The sequence below is a fragment of the Prionailurus viverrinus genome, chromosome C1 (assembly GCF_022837055.1).
Source record: "Prionailurus viverrinus isolate Anna chromosome C1, UM_Priviv_1.0, whole genome shotgun sequence".
Lineage (NCBI taxonomy): Eukaryota > Metazoa > Chordata > Mammalia > Carnivora > Felidae > Prionailurus > Prionailurus viverrinus.
Window position 1 is genome coordinate 207,336,887 of NC_062568.1, and position 27,175 is coordinate 207,364,061.

The following is a 27,175-nucleotide window of genomic DNA, read 5'->3' on the forward strand; positions in this document are numbered from 1 at the left end:
AAACACATACGTACATTTACAATTCTCCCCGTAGAACAGATGACTAGAAATTAAGTTCACATTCAAAAGGGTGAGCTGTTTACGTAGCTGCTGTCCCTCAGCCCCCAATCCACCCTTTATGGCTTTGTGATGCTGGGGCTGGGACGCTGCAGGCTTCCCCTGGCCAGCTGGCCCTCTGTTGGGTTCGCCAACAGGGGGCGCTGCAGAAGAACCGGAAACCTGAAGGAGAGAAGGGGCTTGGACCTGGGGGTAGGCTGGCTGCTCCGGTCAGCAAAGGTTCTCCTGCCCAGCAGCCGCTTCCGGTTTCCAGCTCTGTTCAGGGCTCGCAGAACTAGCCAGGCTGCACACCCTCAGAGAGGCCAGATGGCCGCTGTCGTTGCTGAGAGGCCTGGCCAAGCCCTCATCCGCGCTGCTAGATTTTACTACCTGCAGCCTCTTGCCTCAGTGCCCCCAGCTCTGCCACTTCTGCACCTACACTCTGCCTTTCACCCCAAAGTCCCTTATTTGCCTTTCTGTCTTCCGTTTGCCCAGGTCCTTGTACAGCTGATCCTTGAACAACACGGGTTTGAACTGCACGGGTCCACTTACGTGGTCTTTTCAATAAAAACACACACAGGACTGTAAACGTATTTTCCTTACCATTCTTCTGTAACATTCTTTTTCTCTAGCTTACTTTCTCGTAACAATACAGCATTTAATACGTATACAGAAGATGTGTCAATTGACTGTTCTTGATAAGGCTTCTGGTCAACAGTAGGCTTTAATAATGAACTTTGGGGGAGTTAAATGTAGATTTTTGACCGTGTGGGGCGTGCTCCTAACTCCCACATTGTTCCAGGGCCTTCTGTACGTACTCAATTCTGTGAAAATAACTGGCATGTTTCTGTCTTCCTTACTGGACCCTGACTGATATGCGGGATCTATAAATTTTTAGGGCTTCTGGTGTGGACTGCCAAATTGCCCTCCGGAAAGGTTTTACCAATTTACATTCTCATAGAATTTCATAGCTGCCCACTAGCTATGGGGGAAATGAAAGAGGTATTTGCAGGTTAATGTGTTTCTCGGCAACTACGTTATTAGCTACAACTAGGTGGTCTCTTCTTAAAAAATAAATTAGAGAACAAATAGGTGAAAAGAGGTCCCTTACGCTATTTTAAGAAATGCAGAACTGTCTTCAGGGCGCCTGGGTGGCTCAGTTGGTTAAACATCGGACTCCTGACTTTGGCTCGGGTCACGATCTTACAGTTCGTGGGTTCAAACCCCTCACTGTGCTCCGCACTGATGGCATGGAGCCTGCTTGGGATTCTCTCCCTCTCCCTCTCTCTCTGCCCCTCCCAACTTGCACTTGAGCTCTCTCTCAAAATAAATAAACTTACAAAAAAAAAAAAAAGAAATGCAGAATTATCTTCAACGAAGTCTGATATGTGCAAGGCACTGAAGAAGGTCCTGTCCTGTACACGGGTAACTCATCATTTGCACTTGAATGGCCCTCTTTCCCAGGGAGGGAGGCCCTGCCCCACCAGGGCTAAAGAATGAAAGAGGAGGACTGGGGAGCCAGGAAGAGGCTTTTGACCCAGGAGTGCTCTCTGCTGTTGTCAAAGTGAGGATGTTAACAAAACTTCAAGATGCTCATCTACTTACTTGAGGTGTAAGATGATAACAGGTAGGCTGGGAAGGAAAGAAACTGTTTTTTCTCTTTTTTTTAAAAGTAATCTCTATACCCCAAGTGGGGCTTGAACCTGACCTATAGATCAAGAGTTTACCGATTCTTCTATCATAGATCATGCTCTACCGACGGGAGCCATCCAGGCGCCCCTGAGAGACTCTTATTAGATATTACAAAGCAATAGTGACAAAGGCGAAAGGAGGTAGAGAGACTGCTGGAACCCTCAGAAGTGAAAGGACAGGTGACAGCACCAGCCCCCAACGAGCAGGAGCAGATCTTGGTTGTCAGGGAGGGGATGGCTGTCACTGAACACAGAGGAATCCTCAAACTTTGGTCGCTGCACCAAACAGCAAGCAGCTGTACTCTTGGATGACCCGTGTTTCTTCCAAGAGCATGGCAAGTACATTCTACTGTATGCTCAGGACACTTACTGAGTGCCCACAATGGGCTAGCTTCAACAGAAGTTGAGACAGACAGAAGACAGAACACACTTCCTTTCCTACAAAATGTACAAACTGGAAGGAAATTGTGGCATTGGGACAATCTTACGCCTTTGCTAGCAGACAGGTGAATTGGTCCCAAGGTAATCAGCTTTATGCAAGCATATCTGCAGTTCAAAAGCCCAATTAAACATAAAAATTCAGAATCCAACCAATCCAGAAGTGGAGGACGGTGTCTGATGTGTCCTCGGGTCTTGTCCACCCGCATAAAACCCAGCACCCAGAACGGCGGCGCCTGGTTATTACCAGGCACTCAGCAAATATGTGTAGACAAGAGCGAATGAGAGAATGCTCCCCAGTATCCCGATTCCATTGATTCGAGTGGGGTTCAAGAAGAAACATTTATAATAAGCTCCCTGTCTGACCCGTGCTCTGAAAGCTCAAAGCTAAAATGAGCCAGAGGATTCCAGACAAAACAACTGATCCGTGCGGTCGACACCAGTCCGAGCTCAATGTTAACCACGTGGCTTACCGTGGATCCTGCTGCACCATCAGGGACTTGTGCGTAGAACGGTCAATGTGGGATCTCCACTATTCGGGGAAAATTAAGCAACAGCACATGCTCTGTCAGCGGTGGGCTAGTAGGTCACACCTGTACGTGGCCATCGGGATATTAGCTACCAGCTTTAGAGTAACTCCGTCCACTAGCTTTAGACGACCTTGCCCACCTGAATACTTGAAACTTACCTGTATAAAACTTCATCAGTGAAGGGACCAACAATTTGGTGGAGAGAGGATGGTTTTCAATCATTTCAAAAAACTTCTGGGTTCGTGGCTGAACAGCAGGGTTGGTCATAAACATGACTTCTACTAGTTTGGCCACCAGATATGGATTTCGGATATAGTTCTGGTTACACAACATCACAACGAGGAACATCACAATGTCCTGAGTACAGGGCTCATAAAGCACCTGAGGAGAGTATCTGAAGAAGGCAAAAAGAGCAAGAAATAAAGCTTCGAAAAACTCCACCTGACTGGATGCTGGGGTCATTAAGTAGGGAAGGGGCCAATAGGTCAAGGAGCCAAGATACTGAATTACCTTGAACTTGCGGAGCTTCAAGTGACTGTTTACTTTATAACTAGATAGGTTTCAAATCTATTGGGTCTACCGGCTGAAGCATGTCATATTAACTTATTACGTTTAAGGAAATAAGCCAAAGCCATGATTAAATTATGAGGTAGACTTTACAAAAGATCTTTGCTACCAAAAAGACTTAAAAAAAATTTTTTTAAAGACTGTATTTTTAAGTAATCGCTACACCCAGCGAGGGACTTGAACTCATAACACGGAGATCAGGGGTGGCATGATCCACTGACTCAGCCAGCCAAGTGCCCCAACAAATTTTTTTGATAGCTGTTTTTTGTTTTTTTGTTTGTTTGTTTTTTTTTTTAAAAAACTTCAAATGTCAATTATAAACTCAAACCACTTCTTTGTAAGCTTTCTCCAATTTTATAATTGAGAAAAATTTTGGTACAAAAATACAGATACGGGTATTTCTGGCTTTTGAATGTTCACTTAGATATTTATAAACTGTTTGCTCCTTCTGTTTCTCAGAAACACATACTCAATTATTAGAAATTCAACTCAATTTTCACAGAGTACATTCTTAGCAGCATTGTTAATCCTGCTTCTGTCTTGAAGATATTATTGGAACTGGCTTCGTGCCACGGTCGGATTTATTTTTCCAGTCTCAAGGAAGCATTCGGTTACAGCCATCACACAGAATTTCAGGCATAAAATGGAGGTTGGCAATACAGTTCATAATACAATGTACACATTATGCATGAAAACACATTAGAGCGATGGAGTATGTCAAAGGCACTTACTGTACAATAAAAAATAAAAATTCAGCAACATCTTCTACATAAAACTCAGGCAATGCTGCAAAAACCTTGGGGACATCTGAATTTAAAGGCAGTGTTATGCTGTCAAAGAGAATAAAAGCACAAGTTATGAAACAAAAACCTGGGACCGGAAACTATAAGGAACATCACGCGACCATTATGGATAAGTATTTTATTGGGTGGGGGGGGGGGGAACCTCCTTCTATATAATATAGCTATGGGAAAAGGATACAAGCTAAGAGACCAGAACCAGAAATGAGCAGGGAGGAATGAAGACAGCGGGTATACTAGGGCAGGCACGAGAAATGTCTCCTTCTGTCGATTTTCTGTTAAGGTTAATGTAATCAAATACGAAAAAAATAAAAGGGTCATATTTGGTCATTTTATGCAACTCAAGCTGTGTTGAGACAAAAGAGATACAGATATACTTTAAAGAATATTTTCCACTCCTACAGAGGGCCTTGGGTCAACCTCACCTACATCGGTGACCCGGAGATTTCGTAGTAACAATAAAATAATAATGACTGGCTGAGTATCTTCTTGGACCCAGTGCTTGAAGGGCCTACCTAATAGCTGGTTATCTCCGGTGTTTAGTTTCTAACTTAGGGATTTCCTTTTGTGTCAATCTACAGCCGGTTGGTAAAAAAGTGCTAGGTCAAAATTTAAGTAATAGGTGCGGACATTCCCTTCTTACTGTAATTACGAGGAATCCAAACTATTACTAATCTTGTAGTCTGTATAAAGTACAATCTAGAAATTAAAGAACGGATTAAGTAAGGGCTTGGGTTTTAGCTATCGACTAAAGAACAACGAAGACGACACGGCCCAGACGAGGGAAGAGGAGGTGACGGGGAGGGGGCACACTCACTCGGGATAGGCGGGGTCCAGGATACGGAGCAGCAGCTGGATGAGAAGGCCGTAAAAATTCAGACATCTTCTCAGAAAGCTCTCGTCAAGTAAACCAGCGTCAGCACAGGCCTTGCACCGTACCAGTTTCTGTGGAAGGAGGCATGCCCCCGCCCACACATTAGTTGGGAGCGAGTTGCCCGCAGCGTTGACCGGCCAGGGAACGGGCCAAGAGATGGGAAGTCGAAGTTCTAAGGCTTCGTGAGCTCCATCTCTAACTAGCTAGATAGTAAGCTGGTCATGTGTCAGGAGCTTTCTTTGTTCTGAGAAAAACAAAAGGTACGCCATGCAAACCACTGCGCCCGAAGCTGGGGCTCAAGAAGGTAGTTATTACTGTCATGTTTAAATAGCTTGACTGGGGGACAAGGTTCCCGCGGGAGGCGCTTTGGCGTCAGAGACGGTTCGTGGAAAGAAGCCGGTCAAATCTGCATCTGAATTCCAGGTCACCACTAATGAGCTGTCCCTGGGCAAAATGCTCGTCCACGGAGGGCCCCACGCCTGCCTGGGAGGACGACTGCGAGAAGGAAATGCACACACGCACGCGCACTGGCACGTCGGTTCAAACAGTTTCCGGACTCCTAACAACACGTCTGTGGCATGAGCCCAGGGGTCTAGAGACGCCAGTTAAGGGCCCCTGGTCTATCCTGCATCTCGACTACGTCTGTTGGCAAATGAAACAAATCTATCTTAACTTGCACCAGAAATCGAAGTTACCAGGTCCACACATCCTCCTCCCAATCAACAGAAAGCAGAACCAGCTGGTACTCAGTTTTACAATGTGAACAAGAGCGTGAGAAAAATGCGTAAGTCCGCTGTCTACGCTCCCTCGTACAGCCTCCTCCCGGCCTCCGCCAGCAGAAATCGTCCTGTCTACAGTCAGGGTCTGTGCCGTGGATCGTCTTCGGTGGCAGACGGAGAATGAGGGACAAGGGAAGGGGGCCTTCCCACTACCACAAACCCGCTTGGTGAAACATCGTGAAGGCGCGTGGCCGGGCGCACTGGCGCCCGTGTGTTTTGGGTCGCGGGGCTGGGAGGCAGCAGAGGGGAGGACCCTGCAGACGGGTGAGGGAGGCCGGGGACGTGACACTGAGGGTGATAAAACCAGGAAGGATTCGCGTTGTCGCTGGCATGAGCGTGTGCAGATTCTGTGCTGAGATTTCAATGTCGTATTAGACACGGGCGAGGTACCAGCCAAGTGGGAAAGTGTAGCGTTTTCTCTTCAGGGAACAGAGTCATGAAGGGAAAGGGGACGCTGAAGGGCTCACTCAAGGCACACTTGCGGGCGGGAGGATTATCGTTACGAGGCTGACCTATAATTGCTCCAATTAACTGTACAAACCTTAAGCTGAGTCTTGCAGCGCTTGAGCATTTCGCGGTGTCTAGTGGCCAGCGGGGAGTCTTTCCATTGGCTTTCGTTATTTTTCAAATCTTCCACGGTTCTAAAACCAAAGACTAACAGTCAAATGCAAGAAGACACAGGGCCCATCTTATCTGTTCATTTTGACCATTTTGTTGACTCTCAGATTCACATTTCCCCCCTCATTTTAGCATCTTTAAAATCAGAGTGTCTCTTATCATGAACTGGCAGAAATTTTCTTTCTTACTGGTTCCTCGAATAACGAGGTCTTAAAATTGATGGTACTTTAGAGTTAATGAAATACAGTAAGAAACACATTGTCCCCTTATTTTCCAGAGAGGGGAAAAAAGAAGTCCTTCGTGGAAATTCAAGGTTACTTCGTCTGGTCAATTTACCAAAACGAAAGGCGAGTTCAGTCAGGGCAGTTCCTTTTCTTCTTTTGTAATCGTTCCCTCTGCTGGGAATGCTCCTAAGATCATCTCTGTGGCTTGTTCCTTCACTTCCTTTAGGTGCCTGCCCGAAGATCGCCTGCCAGTCACACTACAGGCTGCACGTTTTAAAGACTGGCCCACGGAATGCGATTTCAACCCCCCTCCATCAAGACATAGAAAACTAGAGGGTTGTAAGTTTTTTTGAAACTATTTGTCTCAAGACTTTCCCAGACTGCCTCGCTGCCAGCAACTCTGCCCATGACCTAGCTTCCATCAAGAGGTGAGCCCTCATCGAAGGCAGAAGTGGATACTGGGGAGTGGCAGCCACGCGGGTTTTCTGGACGCACAGTGGGGGTGGAGTTTTGCCTGAGCAGGGACAGAGGCCCTACTATCAGGGTGAACCCTGAAGCAGCTTCCTGCCAGGTTAGGATCAAGAGAGAACTCCTGGTACATACATACCTGGCTCTCAAAAAAACGGCGATGATTTGATAGCACACTGAAAGTGCCGTGTGGCACCTGTCTATGCTGCAGATGGCAGGACGAGAGGACACTGAAAGATGCTCAGAAGCACTATGGGAGGGCAGACAGGCCTGACAGCCTGCCTCTAGGGAGCCACACTGGACAGGCACATGGAACAATCAGGAAAAGTGCAAGGCAGCCTTGTCCAGCTTCTAACTGGGTGGACATGACAATGTGTGGTTGACATATTTGTTCCTTTTTAAGCAAACTGCTGTAGATTTCCATGCACTTAGAATTACTATTTCTCTTCCACATTCTTGGGACATCGTTATTCCATCTACCACAATAGTGACACAATATGGCAGTGTGTGTGCACTGGATCCTGGAGATGCTTGATCAGCAAGAGTGAAGCATGTTAACATCTTTCTATGTAGAACTAGGTTCATCAACACGTTACACTTATCAGAGATCCTGGATTCAAGATTGTCCTGAGTAGCTGGGATGGGTTTTAAATGTGTGCCCAGCTAATTGACTCAAAGTTGGAATTGACAGCGACCTACGCTGAGTGAAGTTGAGCCATCTGACATCCCCTGTCATAATTCGGAGGAAGGAATCTAACGCTTAAGAAGCTGAGAATACTGGGGGCCCTGGGTGGCTCAGTCAGTTAAGTGTCCAACCTGGGCTCAGGTCATGATCTCGCAGTTCGTGAGTTCAAGCCCCGCGTCGGACTCTGGGCTGACAGCTCAGAGCCTGGATCCTGCTTCGGATTCTGTGTCTCCCTCTCTCTCTGCACCTCCCCCCCCCCCCCCATTCTGTGTATCTCTTCCTCTCTCAAAAATAAATAAAAAACATTAACAAAAAAAAGCTGAGAATATTGGGGCGCCTGGATGGCTCAGTCAGTTGAGTGTCCGACTCTTGGTTTCAGCTCAGGTCATCATCTCACGGTTTGTGAGTTCAAGCCAGGCATCGGGCTCCATGCTGATGGCTCAGAGCCTGCTTAGGATCCTCTCTCTCTCTCTCTGCCCCTCCCTTGCTCTCTCTCTCTCTGCCCCTCCCCTGCTCTCTCTCTCTCTGCCCCTCCCCTGCTCTCTCTCAAAATAAATAAATACACTTTAAAAAAAAAAAAAAGCTGAGACCATTAATATAGATTAATATAAATATACCATGTGTGACCAGCTCAGACAACCCCTCTTCCCAATACATGCCCTCTCGCCCCGCCATCCCCTAGAGGACATCTGTCCTATCACAGCACTGGAAAGTACACAGGTGAGGGGAACACTGACATCTCTGACCATCCACTGGGAGTTGGAGTGAAAGCGGTAGCTGGTACCACTGAAATGGATCATCCAAAGTCAGTGGAAGAGATGGGATCCCAGGATTCCAAAATAAGAAGCAAATTCACAATCACAGTTTGAAATGCATATATGCCTCTCAGTAACTGACAGTATAAGCCAATAAAATCAGCAAATATGAGAAAAATGTGAATGATAGATGAACAAACCTGACCTATTGAGACAAATGTGAAGCTGTGCAATATGCAACACGGAAAGCACATTCTTTCCACATCTATACGGAACGTTTACTTGCGAGTGTGAGGCCAGAAAGCAAATTCCACAAAAAGTTCAAAGGACACAAATCAGAACATGTCCTTTTGACCATAATGAAATTTGGCTAGAGAAAAAGAGACAAATCCACCGAGAATCCAGAGTTTGAACAATACATATTTTCAATAACCCACAGTCAAAAATGAAACAGTAACAATTAGAAAATATTTTGAACTGAACAGTAAAATGTGCCATGCCAAACATGAGGGATGCAGCCAAAACCATGCTTTGGGGAAACGAGACACCTTGAATGCACATAAGAAAGGGCTGAAAATGAATGATTTCAGCACCAACCTCAAGGGGCAATACAAATATCAACAAGAAAGCAAATTAAACTGAAAGGGAGTAGAAGGAAGTAATGAAGGTGCTGCAGACATTAAAATGATGGAAAGAAAACATCATGAGCAACTTTAGGCCTATAGATTTCGAAAATTTAGATGTTACAGAAATTTAACACAAGATGAAATAAAAACCTAAATAGTCCTGTATCTATCAACTGAATACAGCACATAATTAAAAACTTTCCCACAAAGAAAACTCTAATCCCAGACAGCTTCATCGATAAATGTTCCCAAACTTTCAAGAAAGAAATAACATAACTGCTGTACAATAAACTCTTCCAAGGATATAAAAAGAGAGAGTATCTCCCAACTCATTCTATATGGCAAGCATAACTCTTATACCAAAACCTGAGAAAGACTTAACAAGAAATTACAGGTCAATCTTTCTTTCGAACACAACCTCAAAAATCCCGAACAGAACACTGGCAAAATGAATATGAGACACAAAAGCAATATCAATGAGATATAAAAGCTGAGTTTACTCTAGGAAGGGTGGTCTGGTTTAATGTCAGAAACCCAGTTGATGTAATTCCACTACATTAACGGAATACAGGAGGGAAAAAGATCTGATCTCTTCAACAACTCTGGAAGAAGCATTTAATAAAACTCAACTTCTGTTAGGAATAGGAACTATTGAACTACTAAAAATAATGCGAAATTTTCTTAATCTGGTAATGAGGATATACAAAGAAGGTTGTCTCTATTCAAGATTGTACTAGAAGTTGTAGCCAGTGTTACAAAAAGAGAAAAGGTGTAAGAAAGAAAACTGTCATCGTTTACAAACGGCACGAATATACATGTAGAAGGAAAATCTTCAGAGTAATCATCAGCATTAACAAGAGATTAGCAAGACAGATAGACAGATAGAGATACACAGCTGCAGATATAGACATGACATACTTTTTCTCACAGCCAGACGTGTACATAGGTCTTGGACCAAATGAGGCGGCCACACTGTTATCACTCCAGAGGGCCCATTCAAAAATATTTTTGCTTCCTGTTCCTGTGATTTGTTTAGTTGGAGATGTTGGTACACAGGGAGAAATGCCTAGATTAAGAATCTCAACAAGGTCGCCTGGGTGGCTCAGTGGGCTAAGCATCCCAACTTCGGCTCAGGTCATGATCTCGCGGCTTGTGAGTTCGAGCCCCGCGTTGGGCTCTGTGCTGACAGCTCAGAGCCTGGAGCCTGCTTTGGATTCTGTGTCTCCCTTTCTCTGCCCCTTCCCCAGCTCGCGCTCTCTCTCTCTCTCTCAAAAATAAATAAACATTAAAAAAAAAAAAAGAAACTCAACAACGGTGCTGATGAATGTGAAATTGAGGCTACCATCTGGTCATTCTGAATTCTTTATGCCACAAGACAACATGTGAAAAAGAGAATTACATGTAGGCAGGAGTAAATGATCTGGTTTATCAAGGGGAACTAGACTTACTGCTTCAGAGTCCAGGGAGGAAGGAATATGTCTGGAATCCGGGAGATCCTTGAAAGTACCTCCCGGTCAATACCATGACCAACGGAAAGAGTTAATGGACGTCTAGTGACCACGCACCAAGGGTTGAGAACTCTCAGAAGCCAAAGTTTGGGTCAGTTCACCACATAAAGAACTCTGGCTGACCACGGAATGTGGTCATACAGTGTGTACTGTAACGTACATACTCCCCACACTCAAATCTACTGGTCACCTGGGGCGCCTGGGTGGCTCAGTCGGTCAAGCGGCCGACTTGGGCTCAGGTCATGATCTCACAGTTCGTGGGTTCGAGCCCCGTGTCGGGCTCTGTGCTGACAGCTCAGGGCCTGAAGCCTGCTTCGGATTCTGTGTCTCCCTCTCTCTCTGCACTTCCCCCACTCATGCTCTGCCTCTCTCTCCTTCAAAAATAAATAAACATTAAAAAAAATTAAAAAAAAAAAATCTACTGGTCACAATGGAACTGCTTGCTCTGCGAGAGCAGTGGTAACTCAGGCGATCCCAGGACATGGATTCAGGCACATACCTATTGAGCTCCCGGATGGCCCGGAGTCTGCGGATGTAGCGACGGCAACTTGGCAGAATGGAGAGGTGGTGGGCGTGCAGGGTAAGAAAAAAGCATTCCGTAGGGAATTTCGGCTCAGAAAATGGAGGCTGATCTCCATCTAGGAAAAATAACATAATTCCCTAAATAAAATCTACTACAAGACTAAATCAGAGAAAAAGCACAGTTAAGACAAAATTACACTTGAATTGTCAAGAAGTTTAAGGATGCTTTTTACAAAGTATAGACCAGTTATAAGAGGAACAGAATGCCTGAGAGCTCTGTCCAAAGAGTAGGGATTCTGCCCCCCTGCTTGAATGTTTACATAGATGTACCTCGACAATCTTCTGTTCTGTGTCTTCCTGATGTATTCTATAGAACCATTTCTATTATTCAACACGGATCACACAACATCACCTTAAATCTCAGAATGCTATTAGACTATGTTAATAAGCTACAGACTCCACAGCCATTTCCCCACTGCGGGTACGTTTGTCATTTCTCATTTTTTCTCTAGTATAAATAGTACCTGGAAGATCTACGTACAAAAACTTACGACCTCACCCCACCCCCAGCATTGGGAGCATATTCTAAAATGTAGCATTATTGGGGCGCCTGGGTGGCGCAGTCGGTTGAGCGTCCGACTTCAGCCAGGTCACGATCTCGCGGTCCGGGAGTTCGAGCCCCGCGTCAGGCTCTGGGCTGATGGCTCAGAGCCTGGAGCCTGTTTCCGATTCTGTGTCTCCCTCTCTCTCTGCCCATCCCCCGTTCATGCTCTGTCTCTCTGTCCCAAAAACAAATAAACGTTGAAAAAAAAAAATTTTTAAATAAAATGTAGCATTACTGACAATGACAGTGTTCTAATTTTTGATATAAATCAGAATTCACTAAAGAAACTGATTAAATGCCGTCTATTTCTTCACAAAGTTCCATTCCATCTTATCACTTCGTTTTTGGATAATTTACAGATACACAACCGTCACCTGAATTTCTTTCAATTTGTATCTAATTCCTGCAAGTATGTATATCTTTTCCAAAAAGTGTATTTTATTCCTTAGGTTATATACTGCTTACATTTTCTTTCCCAAACTAAAAGAAAACTGTCTGTTGGTAGCATTTTGCTTGGGCCTTCTACATTTCTAACAATTTTACATTTTGTAAGGCATGATTTTATCAAACAACGACACATATTTTGACCCGTTTTTAAATTTTACATACTCATTTAGTCTCACTCCAGAAAAAGTATATTTACATATTAAGATGCTGTTTACATACATATTGTCTCTGATGATTTGCTTCATTTCTTAAACCATTATAAATTTGTTTTCTTCATGACTGGGTCAAATCCTGTTTGGTTTTTTTCACGTTTTATTTTATATATATATATATTATATATATAATATATTAATATTAGTTACATTAATAATTACTATTAATATATAACTATTATATAATATATATATATTTTTAATGTTTAACCCTTTGATTCTTCTGGAACTTACTAGTCCATGATATAAGTCCAAGCCTATATCAGTAGCTACTTGTTCAAATGACACTACTCAAATTCTAACTTTATAGGGTACCTGGGTGGCTCTGTTGGTTAAGTGTTGGACTTCAGCTCAGGTCACTGAACTCACGGTTCGTGCGTTCAAGCCCCGCGTCGGGCTCTGTGTTGACAGCTCAGAGCCTGGAGCCTGCTTCAGATTCTGTGTCTCCCTCTCTCTCTGCCCCGCCCCCACTCACTCCCTGTCTCTCACTCTCCAAGATACATATTAAAAAAATGTTTTTAATAATTAAAAAATACTAATGTTATTGTTCATCATATAGTTTTGTTTTTTGGTTTTTTTTAAGGTTTATTTATTCTTGTGAGAGAGCGAGAGAACATGAGTGAGGGACGGGCAGAGAGAGGGAGACACAGAATTCAAAGCAGGCTCCAAGCTGTCAGCACAGAGCCTGATGCGGGGCTTAAACTCACGAACCGTGAGAACATGACCTGAGAGGAAGTCGGACCTTTAACCAACTGAGCCACCCAGGTGCCCCTGCTTAATTCTTATTGTAGCTTAAATGTTTTTCTGGAAGGGCACCTGGGTGGCTCAGTCAGTCAAACGTCTGATTTCGGCTTGGGTCATGATTTCATGGTTCGTGAGTTCTAGCCCTGCAACGGGCTCTGTACTGACAGTGCAGAGCCTGCTTGGGATTCTCTCTCTCCCTCTCGCTCTCTCTCAAAATTAAATAAATAAATAAACTTAAAAAACAATGTTCTTCTGGAACATGTACACACACCTGATCATGATGCTGCCGGGTAAGCATGGAATCTCTCTCCTATTCCATGAACGATTTTATACTATGTGAAAAAATAAATGCCAAAGGGTTTTGACATCTGTCATTGACATGTTTTCTAACAAAGAAAGATCAACAATCGTAGCACCTTGAAGATATTCCTATTTTAATACCATCAATTCGTCACGATCTATGAATATTTCATGAGAACTTTAGTTGGTATATGCAAACTCCATATAATAATTAGGTCTCCACTATCATTTTTATTGTATTACTTCTTTTTTGTTTTACTGTGAGTACATTTCCTTCCAGTTGCTCTGTGTTTCTATTCGGGTAAATCAAGAACTTTTTTACTGCATTAATTTTTACTGTGTATCTCTGACTCATAAATTCATCTTCTGGAGAAAAAAATAACAATTTGTGAGGAATCACTAGCATCCAAATAAAATAAGTTAAAAACAATTTTTCAGGGGCACCTGGGTGGCTCAGTTGGTTAAGTGACTGACTTCCGCTCAGGTCATGATCTCTTGCTTCGTGACTTCAAGCCCCGCATTGGGCTCTGTGCTGACAGCTCAGAGCCTGGAGCCTGCTTTGGATTCTGGTCTCCCTCTCTCTTTGCCCCTCTCCTGCTTGCTCTCTCTCTCTCTCTCTCTCTCTCAAAAATAAATAAACATCAAAAAAAATTTTTTTAAAACAGAAAACAATTTTTCAAATAAAAGGGTGGCGCCTTAACGGTCTAATAACGAACGTGTGCGTCACTCACAAAGTTCAGCCAGCCAGTCGTTCACATCCTCCATAGTCGCGTTCACTCTCGTCTCGTCATTAGGAAGAGTAATCCGACACCTTGGGTGGAATATATACGTGGGATCCACCGTCTCTAACTTGATCTTTGTACTTAGCTGCTGCAGCACCCAAAGGAAATTCAGCATGAATCCATCTGTAGATACCAATCTATCATCTGTCTGTGAAATACAAAAAAAAAAAAAAAGGGGGGGGGGATTTAAAACAATGATTTAGATGGAAATTTGGGCACAACTTTATAAGGAGACCAGACATTCACCCCAAAGTCGAAGAGAGGACAAGTATCGTCACCACTGTCAATCTACTACCAGGAGCTCTTTGGAGTATTAACCATATGTGAAGCATCTCATACATCCTCTCACTGAGTCTTCAGAACAGCCCTTGGAAGTCAGTGCCACTGTCATTCCCATTTTACAGAGGGGGAAACTAAGGCTCAGAGAAGTTAAGCGACTTGCCCAAGATCCTCAAAATTAATTAAGTAGAAGCACAATATATGTTGCTTCCTTTCTCTTCTTTATTTCCCCCCCAAGAGCATCAAATCCCTAGTTTTGCTCACTACCATTTGGCTAATCGGTTCTCTGGTCAACATCATTAGCCAAGTCCTGTATCAGTAATAGAATAATTGTAATAATGGTAGTTAACATCCAATGAGTGTCCACGGTGCACCAGGCACTGTTCTAACAGCTTTACAGATACTAAATCCACAGTTAGGTACTATTATTACTCCCACTTAGCACGTAGGAAACTGAAGCACAGAGAAATAACTATCTAAGGTCCCACCATCAGGTTAGTAAATGGTGGGGCTACGGCAGGAAGCCCAGGCAGTCTCACGCAGTTCTCTAAACCGGTTTCTTCTTCTGAGTAGGAAGGTCACACCTTTCGTTCATTACTTATATAAATAATATAGGAAGGATGCCCTTCCAACTTTTCTACCTTTGCAAAGTCGTCCAAGCCACCAGTCTCCTCACCAGATCTGGTACGCTTATAACCTTGTAACTGGTTGCCTCGGGTCTGCTTCTGTCCCTCCTCCCACAGCACATTTGGTGGCTTCCTTGCCGCAAAAGCCTCCAGTGTTTTCCCATTCCGGTTCTTACCACGTCGGCCCTGGTCTGAGGGAGCCTCTGCCCATCCCGCTAGCCCATGACCCGCCATTCTCTTTCCTGTACACTCTCAGTCACTGACGTCTGCACGTGCAGCTTGTTCCGAAGCTAGTTCATTCCCACCTTTGGTGCTTCACCCGTGTCTAGAAAACTCTTTTTCCAGCCTTGTCATGGCTGACTTTCACACGAGCCAGGTCTCTGATCACACAGCACCTCCTTAGAAGGGTCTTCCCCACTACCTGATCAAAAATCACTCCCATACCTTCCTCCTGGTACGTCCAGTTACTCTCAATCCTCGACCTTGCTTTACTTGCTTCACAGATTCTAGGACGGCCTGAGATAATATGTTTATGTGTCTACCATTTAGCTTGGAGAACGTAAGCTCCACAGAGGCAGGAAGCTCTTCTATCTGGCTCGACACTGCGTCTCCATTGGCCAGAACAGTGCCTGGCGTTGTTTCCGAGCAAACACAAGTTAGGCGAATGAATTACACCAAGAAGTAAAAGTCCTCCGCAGTCCTACCTGCATCTGCGCTTTCTTCATGTTGGCATTGACCACAGCTGCCATGTACCCGAGAGCCGCCTCGCGGGTTTCACCATTTAACAAAATACTATGCAGGATCTTGAAGAGCTCTTGCTGAAGTTATTTTTTTTAAAGGAAGAAAAAAAATTAAAATTTTACTTTAATAAACTGTTCCTTTTGACCTCGAGAACAGCTAGGCTTCTTCCGCCTTTTTCTCGTCTGCTCTTTCCACTCACGTTAGGAGAAGCTGACTACGAGAGGAACAGAAATGCCCAAATTCAACTGTGTCAAGACGACTCGCGTGGAAGTGGATTACGGAGTGGGGGGAAGGAGTTACAGTTGTCATAAAATGGCCTTCGCCGTTTCCTTGAGGGATAGGATCAAAATTACCCTAATCATGCTATCGTTAGCCTAGAATTTTGCTGCTAAAGTTTCAGAACTGAAGACACGTTAATCTATACTTGGGACACACACTATACTTGGGTCATCAAGGAGTATATGCAAACTAACAGCGCTTGCTCAGTCTCGTATTTTAAAGTGCTGAGGACAAGCTGGAGAGACGGCATGGCCACTAACCTCAGAGCCAGTACCCCGTGATGCCACATAGTATTGCGACAGTTCTCATTCAGGGCACAGGTTATTGACATGCAACTTCTCTTTCACTCATCCTTTGAATGCAATTTTCAAACACCTACCCTTCCCAGCTCCAAGTAGTGCTGCAGTGATTGGCTAACCACGCGAGTGTTTTCCAGGGTAATGGCAGGCCCGGAGAAATATTTCTCAACCACCTTAGCCTGGAAAGAGAAGGAAACAATTCAACCCATACACAACATACATTTAGACAGGGATCTCAACAGAAGAGCAGCCGAGTGCAAATGGCCACCGTACTTACATCATCTTCTGCAAAGACTGAGAAACTGAAGAAAGCCCCCAAATAAGAGAGTCTCTGCAGCTCCCGCCCAGAGCCAGGGCTTAAGGATTTAGGCAACCACAACGGCAAAGAGGCAACCTACGTTTAAAAAAAAAAAAAAAAAAAAAAAAAAAGGAAGAAGTGAATCAAGCTGCTAAGTCGGCAAGTGAGGGGAAAACGTAAGGAACAGAGTTCTCCCCAGCCAACCTGTTCAGCGGGCTCTCGGCCACCAGTACGACGGCTGACAGCTAACACACAAAAACCAAAGCTCACAAAGTGCTAGGAACCCCGTTGGTATTTTCTCGTCTCCGATGGAGGAGGAGAAGCCTCCAACCCCTCTATGTTTTTACAAGATCGTCTCTGAACTTTTATGTTTCAAGAAGCTCTTCGACAGAGTTCAGACGAGCTACCCTACCACTCTCAAAGGCCAGGTCAAGTTTTCCATCGGACTTGCTTTCCTAGTTGCACCATACTTCTACAGAAACCACAAAAGAAGATAAATAACACGATCCCAGGCAGTAACGTGCAGGGTTAACTGACTGAACGGCTGCGAGCCGCCCCGGACGTGCTACCTACACCTCATCTAAATGTCCTCTCAGCGACGTCTTTCAGATAATGTTACTCAAGGGAGATCTTCTGAGTTAGACATCCCCCGAATATATGAAAGTCCGTTAGGAAGGCACTCACCAAATTGCACACAGGGTGTGTCTTCCCAAACTTGGTTTCACAGAGCTCGCCTAAAGCCTAGAAATAAGATCAGAAAGGGTCGCTTAAGCGTATTTCACCTTAAACTGACTGCCACGTGTACTATCAAGGCACAGCTTTAATGCTGCTATAAATTTATATGCATTCCTTCCAAAACACTAACAGCTTCACTGCTTTTCTGATGAACCAGTTAATGCCCGCTCAATGTAAAAACCTCAGATAAAACAGAAATATAAAATGAAGCTAAGAATCATTCATAAACTTTACCCTCTATCGATATCTTAGTTAATAGCTTGCCAGAGATATTTCTGTGCATACACACACGGAGATAAGTGTGTATATTTTTATAAAAAAATGATGTTTTCACTTAACATCTCTCCATGTCAAAAAAGACATGCTTCGTAAACTTTAGATGACTACTCTTTCCAGTGCTAATTGGCACTACAGCTAATTACAATCTAATAAGCAACCAAATTCAGAACGTATTTAAAACCATTACATGGAAAAAAAAATAAAATAAAAGTATTACATGGTTTCAAGACCTCTGATGTTTTTGAGAACTCCAACACTTTCCTTTGGAGCTCCAATCATTCTCACATTAGGGAAGCAGGAACAATTGTTTTTAGGGGCATGAACACAGTTTAACATGGCCCAAGTATTCCAGTCAAATGCTACTTTAACGGTGAGCTTAATCTTCTGTGATTTGAAGAGAGCTACACAAGTTGCTAAACCAGTCAATGGAAGCTTCTGAGTCGACGCACTTAGGCGCCGATGCGCCTCGAGGTGCCACTGAGGCTCAGAGAGCTTCCGCAAAGGAAAAGCTCTCAGTGCCCAGCGCAGGGGTTCCCACATGGTGCTGCACAAGAGGATCACCTGGGAAGCCGGAAAGGCCCAATGCCGGGCCCCACCCTCACCACACCCATGATGGGGGGAATCACGGCTAGGAGCCGGGTGGCGGTATTTTTTGAAGATCCCCAGTTGATTCCAGGGTACGGCAACGCAGGGATGCGCTGAGCCAGAGAATAAGCACGATTGTTTCTGATTCTAGCTGCAGCGGTCTTCCTCTTCCTGCCCCCATTGTCCTTCCTTGCACCGCACTCTCATGGCCATCCGAGCAGCACTAATGGTATAAAATCAAACTGTTGTCTGTCATAATGGAGGCCTTTGTCTTTTGACCAAGAACGTTTTGTTGGTATCTGACACTAAAAGCTCCTTACCGAAACATCAAGCCACATCAGTCCCCAACAGAAAAGCCCACAGTTCCACGAAGGAACATTTACATAATAGAGTGATAATTAATGTGCATTCATTTCATCACTGAACTCAAACAATCAGATGATCTCACTTCCCTTTATCTGGCACAGACAGGAAAGTGCATAAGGATTAACAGAATTTGATTAGAAACTTGAATAGCGTGTGCAGTGGAAAGAGCCTTGACACGCAGCCATTCAAAGTTATTTTTAAAACTAAGAATTCCCATCTCACCTTCTGATTTCCCAGCACTTAAGACTTTTAGCTCAGTTTTGATTAAGCACACATACTAAAATCGATGTATTAAAAGAGATCATTGCACCCCTCGGGTACCGCTCCGTGTTAGCGTTTAGCACGGTGTGATTATCTGACTGTGCTGTTGTGGACTTGAGTTTTGCAGTAGGTCAGGAGCAACTCGCAGAGGGGCACCTTGTCTGAGCAGCCCCGGTATCTGGCACAGAATAGGTCCTCGGTGGGTACCGAGTTAACGGGAAAACGGAATTAAGTCAGTAGGAAGAATGAGTAAAAGGAACAACTCCAGTAAAAATATCAGTGTAACCAGGGCCTTGGCTTACACAAGGTTGTATTCATTCCTGGAGTTGGCTCGTTTCGTATTTTGATCCTTTTTCCTTCACACTTCTAGAGTGAAAAATGGACATCAGGGTAGTTTTCTCCAAAAATTTCCAAGAAGCAAATTCAGAGAAGAGCCTCCCCTGCCCCTGCCTTTTTCTTCTACCTGGTTCTAGCTGTTTTCACAACAATCAAGGCCCTCGATGGGAATCTGGAGGAAAGTTCTGTCCGTGACTCAACGCTTGCTCTTAAGTACCTTACAGAGACGAGCAGATCTGTCTCCCGCATGAAGCTTGAAGGGAACGGGGAAGATAAACAAGCAAACTACTGAGGCTTTTCCGTAGAAAGTCACTACATAAAGTTGGACTAGTTTTCCTAGTACAGCTCTACCTTCTTATTTGAATTTGTAATAGCTTTTTTACATTTTTTCAGTAACAAAATTTCATTCTAGTTATTATATGCCTGCTAGGAGAATCAGAAGGACACCGCCCAGAATTGTCATTTTCATAAGCTACGCTACAAGGGGAAGTGCATTTTAAGGGTGCGTCCCCGACTCCTGTCTAGGGCTCGGATGGGCGGAACACGTCCCAGCGCTAAAACTCTCTTCACAGCAAACACCGCAAGGCCAACGCAATGCTTTCATGTTTTAAATGTGAAAACAAGGTTAATCGCGGACCTGAAAGAAAAGCGTGCGTTCAAATAATCTCGAAGAAAAGCATCTAATGAACGGCTTAAAGAAAAAGAGCCAAGTTTTACCATGAGGGGGTATTTAAAGTAGTCACTATCGAGGGAGCACTCTTTGGCAGCGAGAGCCAGGCCTTGTAAAATGGGGATAAAGATCTGTAAGAAAAAAAATAAATCAGAACTGTAAGCTCAGGAAAACGTAAGAACAGGAGGCATGTTAAATAAAGTGCCAAATCTGAATGCCCAAGCGTTTCCACCTTCCCCAGGGAAAACCTGTTTTGTTTATAAAGGGGTCTAGTATCTAGCCATGGCGCGTGGCTGTCCTTTGATGAGGCTAACCATAAAGTAATATAGCTGAATTTTCCAGAAGTAACAGGATTCGGTGAGTCCTAATTCTCTGGCAGGACTCCGAGGGACTCAGCAGAAACTCACAATTTTCGAGCCTGTTCTAGGAGTCCCCAAGGGGTCCTCACCTTATCAACTCAATTCTGTACATCTCAGCAATGAATAGGTTTCTGATTACCAAGCACCTATAATCTGTACAGAAGCTAGACTAAATGTTCCAATATTTCCCCAGCTCTATCAGTATTTTGAAAAAGTCTTTGCTGCCGCTCTCCCACCTCCATCTGATTCTTCTCATCTCTCCCTATTTATTTTGAAGAGAACAAGAAAAATAAACCTGTAATGGATCTTATTATCATGATAGTAACTTTATGCAGAGTAAAAAGACGGTTGATAAATGTTGAAAATATAAAAGAAAACTTGATTAGAATGACTTACCTCCAATTGTGGTATAATTAATACAATAACGTGAGATCAGAGATTAAGGAGGGCACCTATGTTTATTTTTACACGTTTATCACTAATGCCAGGGCACATTATCACCATGTAAGATCTGCTCAGTACAACTCATCTTCAAATGTCACAATGCGCCCACTGATTGACACACTTAGGGAGCTGGCCGGGATTCCAGACTAATAACATTAAGTAGAAAATGGTATAAACAACAGCTGACAATCCAAATGCCAACAAGCTGAAATGGGAGTATCCTATCAAGCCACTAGAAAATCTGACAAATTCCCTCTCCTACTCATTTCGTCCCATTGTATCAAGCAGTTTCATTTAAGGAGCACAGGATTAAAAAAAAAAAAAAAAAAGTACCCTGGATTACAAAGTGCCTGTGGAGTGTCTTGAGATAAAAAGACAGCTCTGGAAAAGATGGTTCTAGTTTCTGCAACTCAAACTATCAGGGTAGAAGTAACGTGCTGTTGGAAGCTAGCTAAACACGGACAGGTAAAGCTTAGGTATGGGGTCGGGGAAATGACGAAATTACAATCAAGAAAAAAACAAAACTGAACTTCCCAAATCACCAAAAATAAATTTCACAACTGGTCACTAGAAAACTCTCAAACTTTTCCCCCAGAATGCTATCGTATTTATCCTTCTAATAGAGTTATCCTTTTCTGCAGGTAGGATTTAATTTACGGTAGACAAGGTATTATTAGGTATAATATTTCTCAAATAGTCAAGCATTATGGTATTTGTGACTTATGTATTTTTATTTTTATTTTTTGATGGATTTTATGTATGGTATATGTGTGGTGTTTGTGCGGTATATGTTTGTTGGTGATTCAAAGTCCACTCGCTCATCATTTATTTCTCTCTAGAAAAAATACAAGGTAACTCGTAAGACAGAGAAGTGGTGTTCGAGATTGAGTGACAGAAAAGGCATCAGAATGCTGTGATTAAAAAGCAATAGTGGTTGCACAACACTGTGAATGTACTAAATGCCACTGAATTGGTTAATTTTATGTTATGGGAATTTCATCTCAATTAAAAAAAAAAAAAAAGAGGTCACTGCGTTAACTCTGTGTAAGTTTCTTTAGAATAAAATAGGCACAGTACCCCTGTCAGCTGATCACTGGGCTGATGTTATACCTTTCTATTTTTAGTAAACGTTTTTTAAAGTTTATTTATTTATTTTGAGAGGGAGAGAGAGTGTGTGTGTGAGTGCAGAGGCGGGGCAGAGAGAGAGGGAGAGAGAGAATCCCAAGCAGGCTCTGCACGGTCAGCACAGGGCCCCTCACAGGGCTTGAACTCATGAATCGTGAGACCATGACTTGAGCCGAAACCAAGAGTCAGACGTTTAACTGAGCCCCCCCCCCCCCCCCGCCACGCCCTTGATCACTGGGCTGGTTTTACATAGCTAAAGCTACTCTGGGTTCCTCAAATGAGGTCTCGTAGAATAGGAAATCTAATTAGTGCACATCGCACACACACCAGAGTGTGTGCTTGAACCTCGCGAGACAGCTATTTATTTTCAACAGAGTTCGCTTACCTTTCTAGAGAAGGAAAGCTCACTATGCTGCGTTAAGTATTCCTGCAAGTCAACAAGACCATCATCCAAGGAAAGTACTCGAGGAATTCCAGACATAGTCACAATACTAACTGGGAGCTTGGCTCCCGGATTCATCCTTTACTAATATTTGGGAAGCTGGTAAAACACAATTCCTGAGATTTCAAAGGCCTTAAAATTAATAGTGACAAATAATACTAGGTATTCAAATAGATGACAAGGAATCCTATCAATGACAGCCTACTCTTTCATGATCACACAGTCTACTGTAAGAAAATGTCTTAAAAATCCCTCCATCAAGGGATGTGGCTTGTGTGAAAGTTGCTGTGGCAAAGCGTTCACAACACAGGCCGGAAAACAACCACCAAAAGCGATGCCAAAGTTTCACCATGGAGAGACCTTTGAGGCTAAATAAATAGCTTTATTACAAAATATCCCCTATCTGCATTTCCACTTGACTTCACACAGCGAGATATAAAAACTGTATGACTACTTAATGAGAGAAGTCATTAGCAAGACATGAGATCTCATTCCCAGTTTAGTGGTGAGAAGACAGAAGATTCTATGGGTGCGCAGACTGCCACGGAGCTAATTTAGTCACTGACTTACTGCTCTTTTTCTGTAAACTCAGAGAACTAATTTCTAATATGACTCAACCGGCAAACGCACATTGTCTCTCATGCTACCTCTCGGTATTCTTGTGTTAAAAGAGCCTTGAAATCGGGGACTGGGCCTGCTAGTGCTTCCCTCCCATGGCACTAACGCACTGTTTAAAACACTCGATGCTTGACTGACTGAGGTGGACAAATGATTGGAACAATGCAGCTGTCAATCCAATCATCTCAAGAGAGAAAGCGTCCGACTTCGGCTCAGGTCACGATCCTGCGGTTCACAAGTTCGAGCCCCGCGTCGGGCTCTGTGCTGACAGCATGGAGTATGCTTCAGATTCTGTGTCTCCCTCTCTCTCTGCCCGGCTTCCCTGCTCATACTCCAAGTATCTCTCTCAAAAATAAATAAAACATGAAAGAAAGAAAGAAAGAAAGAAAGAAAGAAAGAAAGAAAGAAAGAAAGAAAGAAAGAAAGAAAGAAAGAAAGAAAGAAAGAAAGAAAGAAAAAAGAAAGAAAAAAGAAAGGAGAAGAGAAAAGAAAAGAAAAGAAAAGAAAAGAAAAAGCAAGCTCAAGCAGAGCTCTCTGAGCAAATAATGCATGCAGATCACAGTCAGACACAGAAGTTTCCAATACATGGTGCCTTTAGAAATCAGCACAGGAGCTCCTCGGCTACAAGCTTCCGTAACGAACTCACAAACCCTCACCTGCTTGAACACTTCTTCGTCCTGGTGAGTGGTTCTCACCAGCTCCTGCATGAAGCCATACGGGAGATTCCGGCACAGCATATACGGCACCAGGAAGGATGGCTGGAGCACGGACCTGCCAACCCACAAAAAGACAAGGACTGTGATGGCTCAGCTCCTCACTGGGTGACAACACGGCACACGGGCTGTCACGTCAGCGGAAGGGTCCAGTCAAAAGTCAAACTTGGAATCTCCCAAATACTCCACGTAACGGTTTTGGGCAAAAGATCACCTTTCCTATTGTTAATAATCCCTTTTTGGTCTTTTTAACGAGAGACTATGGAAAGTTTCAAAGAATCCATCTTTTCCTACATTCGACCCTTTAAAAATAAAGCAGTACCCCCAAAAAGGAAGCCTTATGTATCTCTTTTACTTGTTTATGTCTCATCCGGTTGAAAAGAAAAGATCAGCAGTAGCTGAGGACTTTTTAAAAACTCTTATTAATTTTAATAGAATTTTTTTTTTTTTATGTTTTGGTACATGTTTAACCATTTCCTCCTCCTTCTTCTTCTTCTTTTTTTTTTTTTTTGTTGTTGTTTTTCAAGTTTATTTATTTATCTCTACACCCAACATGGGGCTGAAACCCACGAGTCTGAGATCCAGAGTGTATGCTCCACTGACTAAGCCAACCAGGCACCCCCTTCCTTTTCCTTCTTTGTGACAAGTTTCAAAAACATATGGTTATGGTACAGAAAATAGCAGGACAACATCCAGAACAAATAAATGTTGTAACTTTGCCATTCTTAACTTAGATATTTCTGCATCATGTTTCCTTCAGATATTTTTCAGAAAATACATGAAATCTGCAAATACTTTTATTGAACTATATTGAACCTTTATGGGAGCCTCAGAAACAACCAGTGAATAATGTAGTATACTTTGGTGATTCCCCAATGAACTATTCTACCATTTTTGTTTATTACTGAATAACAGAAAGCGATTGTATGATATACGGAAAGCAATGACCTACACACTTTTCCAAGTACCTCCCCTGATTTCAAGCAGCTGCTGTTAAACTAAATACTCATTTCCTGCCTTGACGTTGACATATTTCAACAATGGTCCATAAAGAAAGCAGACAGAGAGTGGCTTGTTTTCTTTTCACACTGTTTCAGAGAAGGGAAGGGACCTCAGCGGTCACCTAGTCAAAGTGACCTCAACAAAGTCACCACTTTTGTTTTACAGGTGAGAGGGTGCATCATCCAAGGTGGCGCAAGGTGGCTGGGCAGCCTGACGTCCGCTGATGCACAGGGTCCTCTCCCTGTTAACAGGAGCAAGTACGGTTCTGCCCACCTTGGCTGTGTGAGGGAACCTTGTAGAACTAGCGCGGTGTGGGATATGCACTGTGAGCGGATGTTGCTCAGAAGCTGGCTGACCGCTGGCTGGCTGCACATCTGAAATGAAAGGCGCAGGTTAGGGCTGCACAAACAAACAAAAGAATGCTGTACTGCTGCAAATTGACAAGAGTCAGAAGAGATCGATCTCCGGGAAACGGCATGTTTTTTTCTTGCTTTACTCACAATGAACCAACCAGAGTAACCCTATCCTCCAAGTGTGCTGCCTCCGCTGAAATCTATGGTCAGAGAAGAAAGAGCAGAAGTGCGGGGTGACCAATGGGGGACCGCACAGATGTGGGCATGCTCTCTGCTTTTGCTATGGTGACGAGCAACAAAGCCCGGGGAAGCCCTTCACAAGCATAACTAACAGGTGGACAAGAGGACTAGTTTGGAAAACTAGAAGCAGACAGTGAACTGGGAAGGAAATAATAATAGAGTCTGCACGAAACAGCAGAGAAAGTATAGCTTCCAGAATTTAAAGCCAATTTTGTAATTTTTATGTGATGACGGACAATTAATGTCCCTGAGGTTCGTGTGCTTACCGAGACAAGAAAAACAACACCCAACCTCGCACAGTGTTGGCGCTCCATAAATGCGGGTGATCATTACATTTGCAACAGGCTCTCGGAAATTATCAGGGAAATTGTAATTATCAGAATTATTGTAAGTCGCTGGTGGCAATGGCACTTGCCCCCATCACTTCTTCCTTCCACTAGAATGTGAGTTCCGTGAAGGTAGGGATCTCTGTCTGTTCTGTTCCCTAATATAGCTCAAGCTCCTGGTCCGGTGCCTGGTGCATATTGCATGCTTGAGAACCATTTTCCTGACCGAATAAATGAATGTTCCTTGGAAGGGCGGGAGGGATGATTATTTATCAAAAAATAACCAGGTTTTTGTGGGTTTTTGAAATGCATCTATTTCATATTACCTTTGGTGCTTTTTTTTCCTCTATTCCAACTCGGTCAAAACACTCGATGAGGTAGTTCAGCATGTCTGTCTCCTTGCAGGTCTCGATGGTGAAATGGTCACTGTAGGAATCCCAAGTACCTGTCCCACCAGAGGCTCCCAAACTTTGGAGAAGAGAAAAGAAAATCGATGATTCTTATCTCTTCTCGGAATCGATTATTTTTGCTAGAGTCTGCATTTCTGTAGCAGAAAGCCTGTTAGGATCCCTGCACCCAGGACAAAACACAGACACCCATGCAGCCAAGCCTGGAGCTGACCTCTGATTTCACCTGCTCCAAGGCCAACAGCAGTAACTCTTAGTAAACATTTTACTGACCTAAGAAGAGAGTTGGATCAGAAATCCGACTTCTTATCTTTTTGGGAACGGCAGCTTACGAAGTCAGGAGGGCTAAGAACTGCCACCGTGTGCCAGGCATCTGAAGGGATATCACATGTACTAAAACCAAGCTGGCCGGCTCCACTCGGGCACACTGGTAAGTTGAAACCAGACTATGCTACTGCTGTGATCAAACGCTTCGGGAGTGAAGCGACAAAGACTAACAGAATACTCCTCGTGACTTCTGCCATAAATCTCAAAGGCCTTCACCCACCATTTGGCAATAGGACCAGAAAAGGAAATCTGTCCAGTTAGAGAAGGAAACATAAAAGTATTCGTTATGAACACAAAGACTTCCAAAACTTTCAGCGACAGAGGCAAGGGAGCACAGTAAAAAACAAACAAAACAAAAATCCTGCACTAGGAGTATCCAAACTTGGGTTGGATCCCAGCCGTACTGCTTCCTGATTGCCCGAGCCTAGAACCAACCCCATCCCATCAGCAGCGAGGCTTGAAGTGAGAGCAAGTGGAAGCGTTTTGTAAATCAGAAGCAGGATACAACACGAAGCACTTATGATTGGTCGTAACTATTCTCTGAGACCAACGCCAAACACTGTCTCAGGGGTTGGGTGTGAGGAAACTAAAGAACAGATCGTCCATCAGCAAGTCACATACCAAATCTGATGTTTGACTCACAGATTTATTTGATCCCCACACAAAAGGCACACGGAGAGTAATCACGGCACAGGGAGAGGGCAGAAATTTGGAGGTGAAAAGAAAATGAGAAAAGATAAACGTAGCCCCCAAAATTATATAGGAAAGATGATAAAGGATGGGAAAAAGATCGCAAACTGGAGACCCAGCCTCCTTCAACTGGGGCAGACAATTAAAGGCTAGAAACCCACAGGA

At 43.7% G+C, this 27,175-nt stretch overlaps 1 protein-coding gene across 2 annotated transcripts in view; it reads right to left on the reverse strand.

The window, feature by feature from the left end:
* Window positions 1-27,175, reverse strand: part of UBE4B (ubiquitination factor E4B) — a 122,214-nt gene that overhangs the window by 21,665 nt on the left and 73,374 nt on the right. For both annotated transcript variants that reach the window (XM_047869272.1, XM_047869271.1), the window contains 14 exons: window positions 25,913-26,054; window positions 24,941-25,041; window positions 23,609-23,723; window positions 20,012-20,095; window positions 17,417-17,473; window positions 16,712-16,828; window positions 16,515-16,613; window positions 15,820-15,933; window positions 14,160-14,358; window positions 11,099-11,237; window positions 6,257-6,356; window positions 4,880-5,007; window positions 3,994-4,092; window positions 2,854-3,089 (listed from right to left, as the gene is read on the reverse strand). In XM_047869272.1, coding sequence (XP_047725228.1) covers window positions 2,854-3,089; window positions 3,994-4,092; window positions 4,880-5,007; window positions 6,257-6,356; window positions 11,099-11,237; window positions 14,160-14,358; window positions 15,820-15,933; window positions 16,515-16,613; window positions 16,712-16,828; window positions 17,417-17,473; window positions 20,012-20,095; window positions 23,609-23,723; window positions 24,941-25,041; window positions 25,913-26,054 — 1,730 coding nt within the window. The remainder of the gene's footprint in view (window positions 1-2,853; window positions 3,090-3,993; window positions 4,093-4,879; window positions 5,008-6,256; window positions 6,357-11,098; window positions 11,238-14,159; window positions 14,359-15,819; window positions 15,934-16,514; window positions 16,614-16,711; window positions 16,829-17,416; window positions 17,474-20,011; window positions 20,096-23,608; window positions 23,724-24,940; window positions 25,042-25,912; window positions 26,055-27,175) is intronic.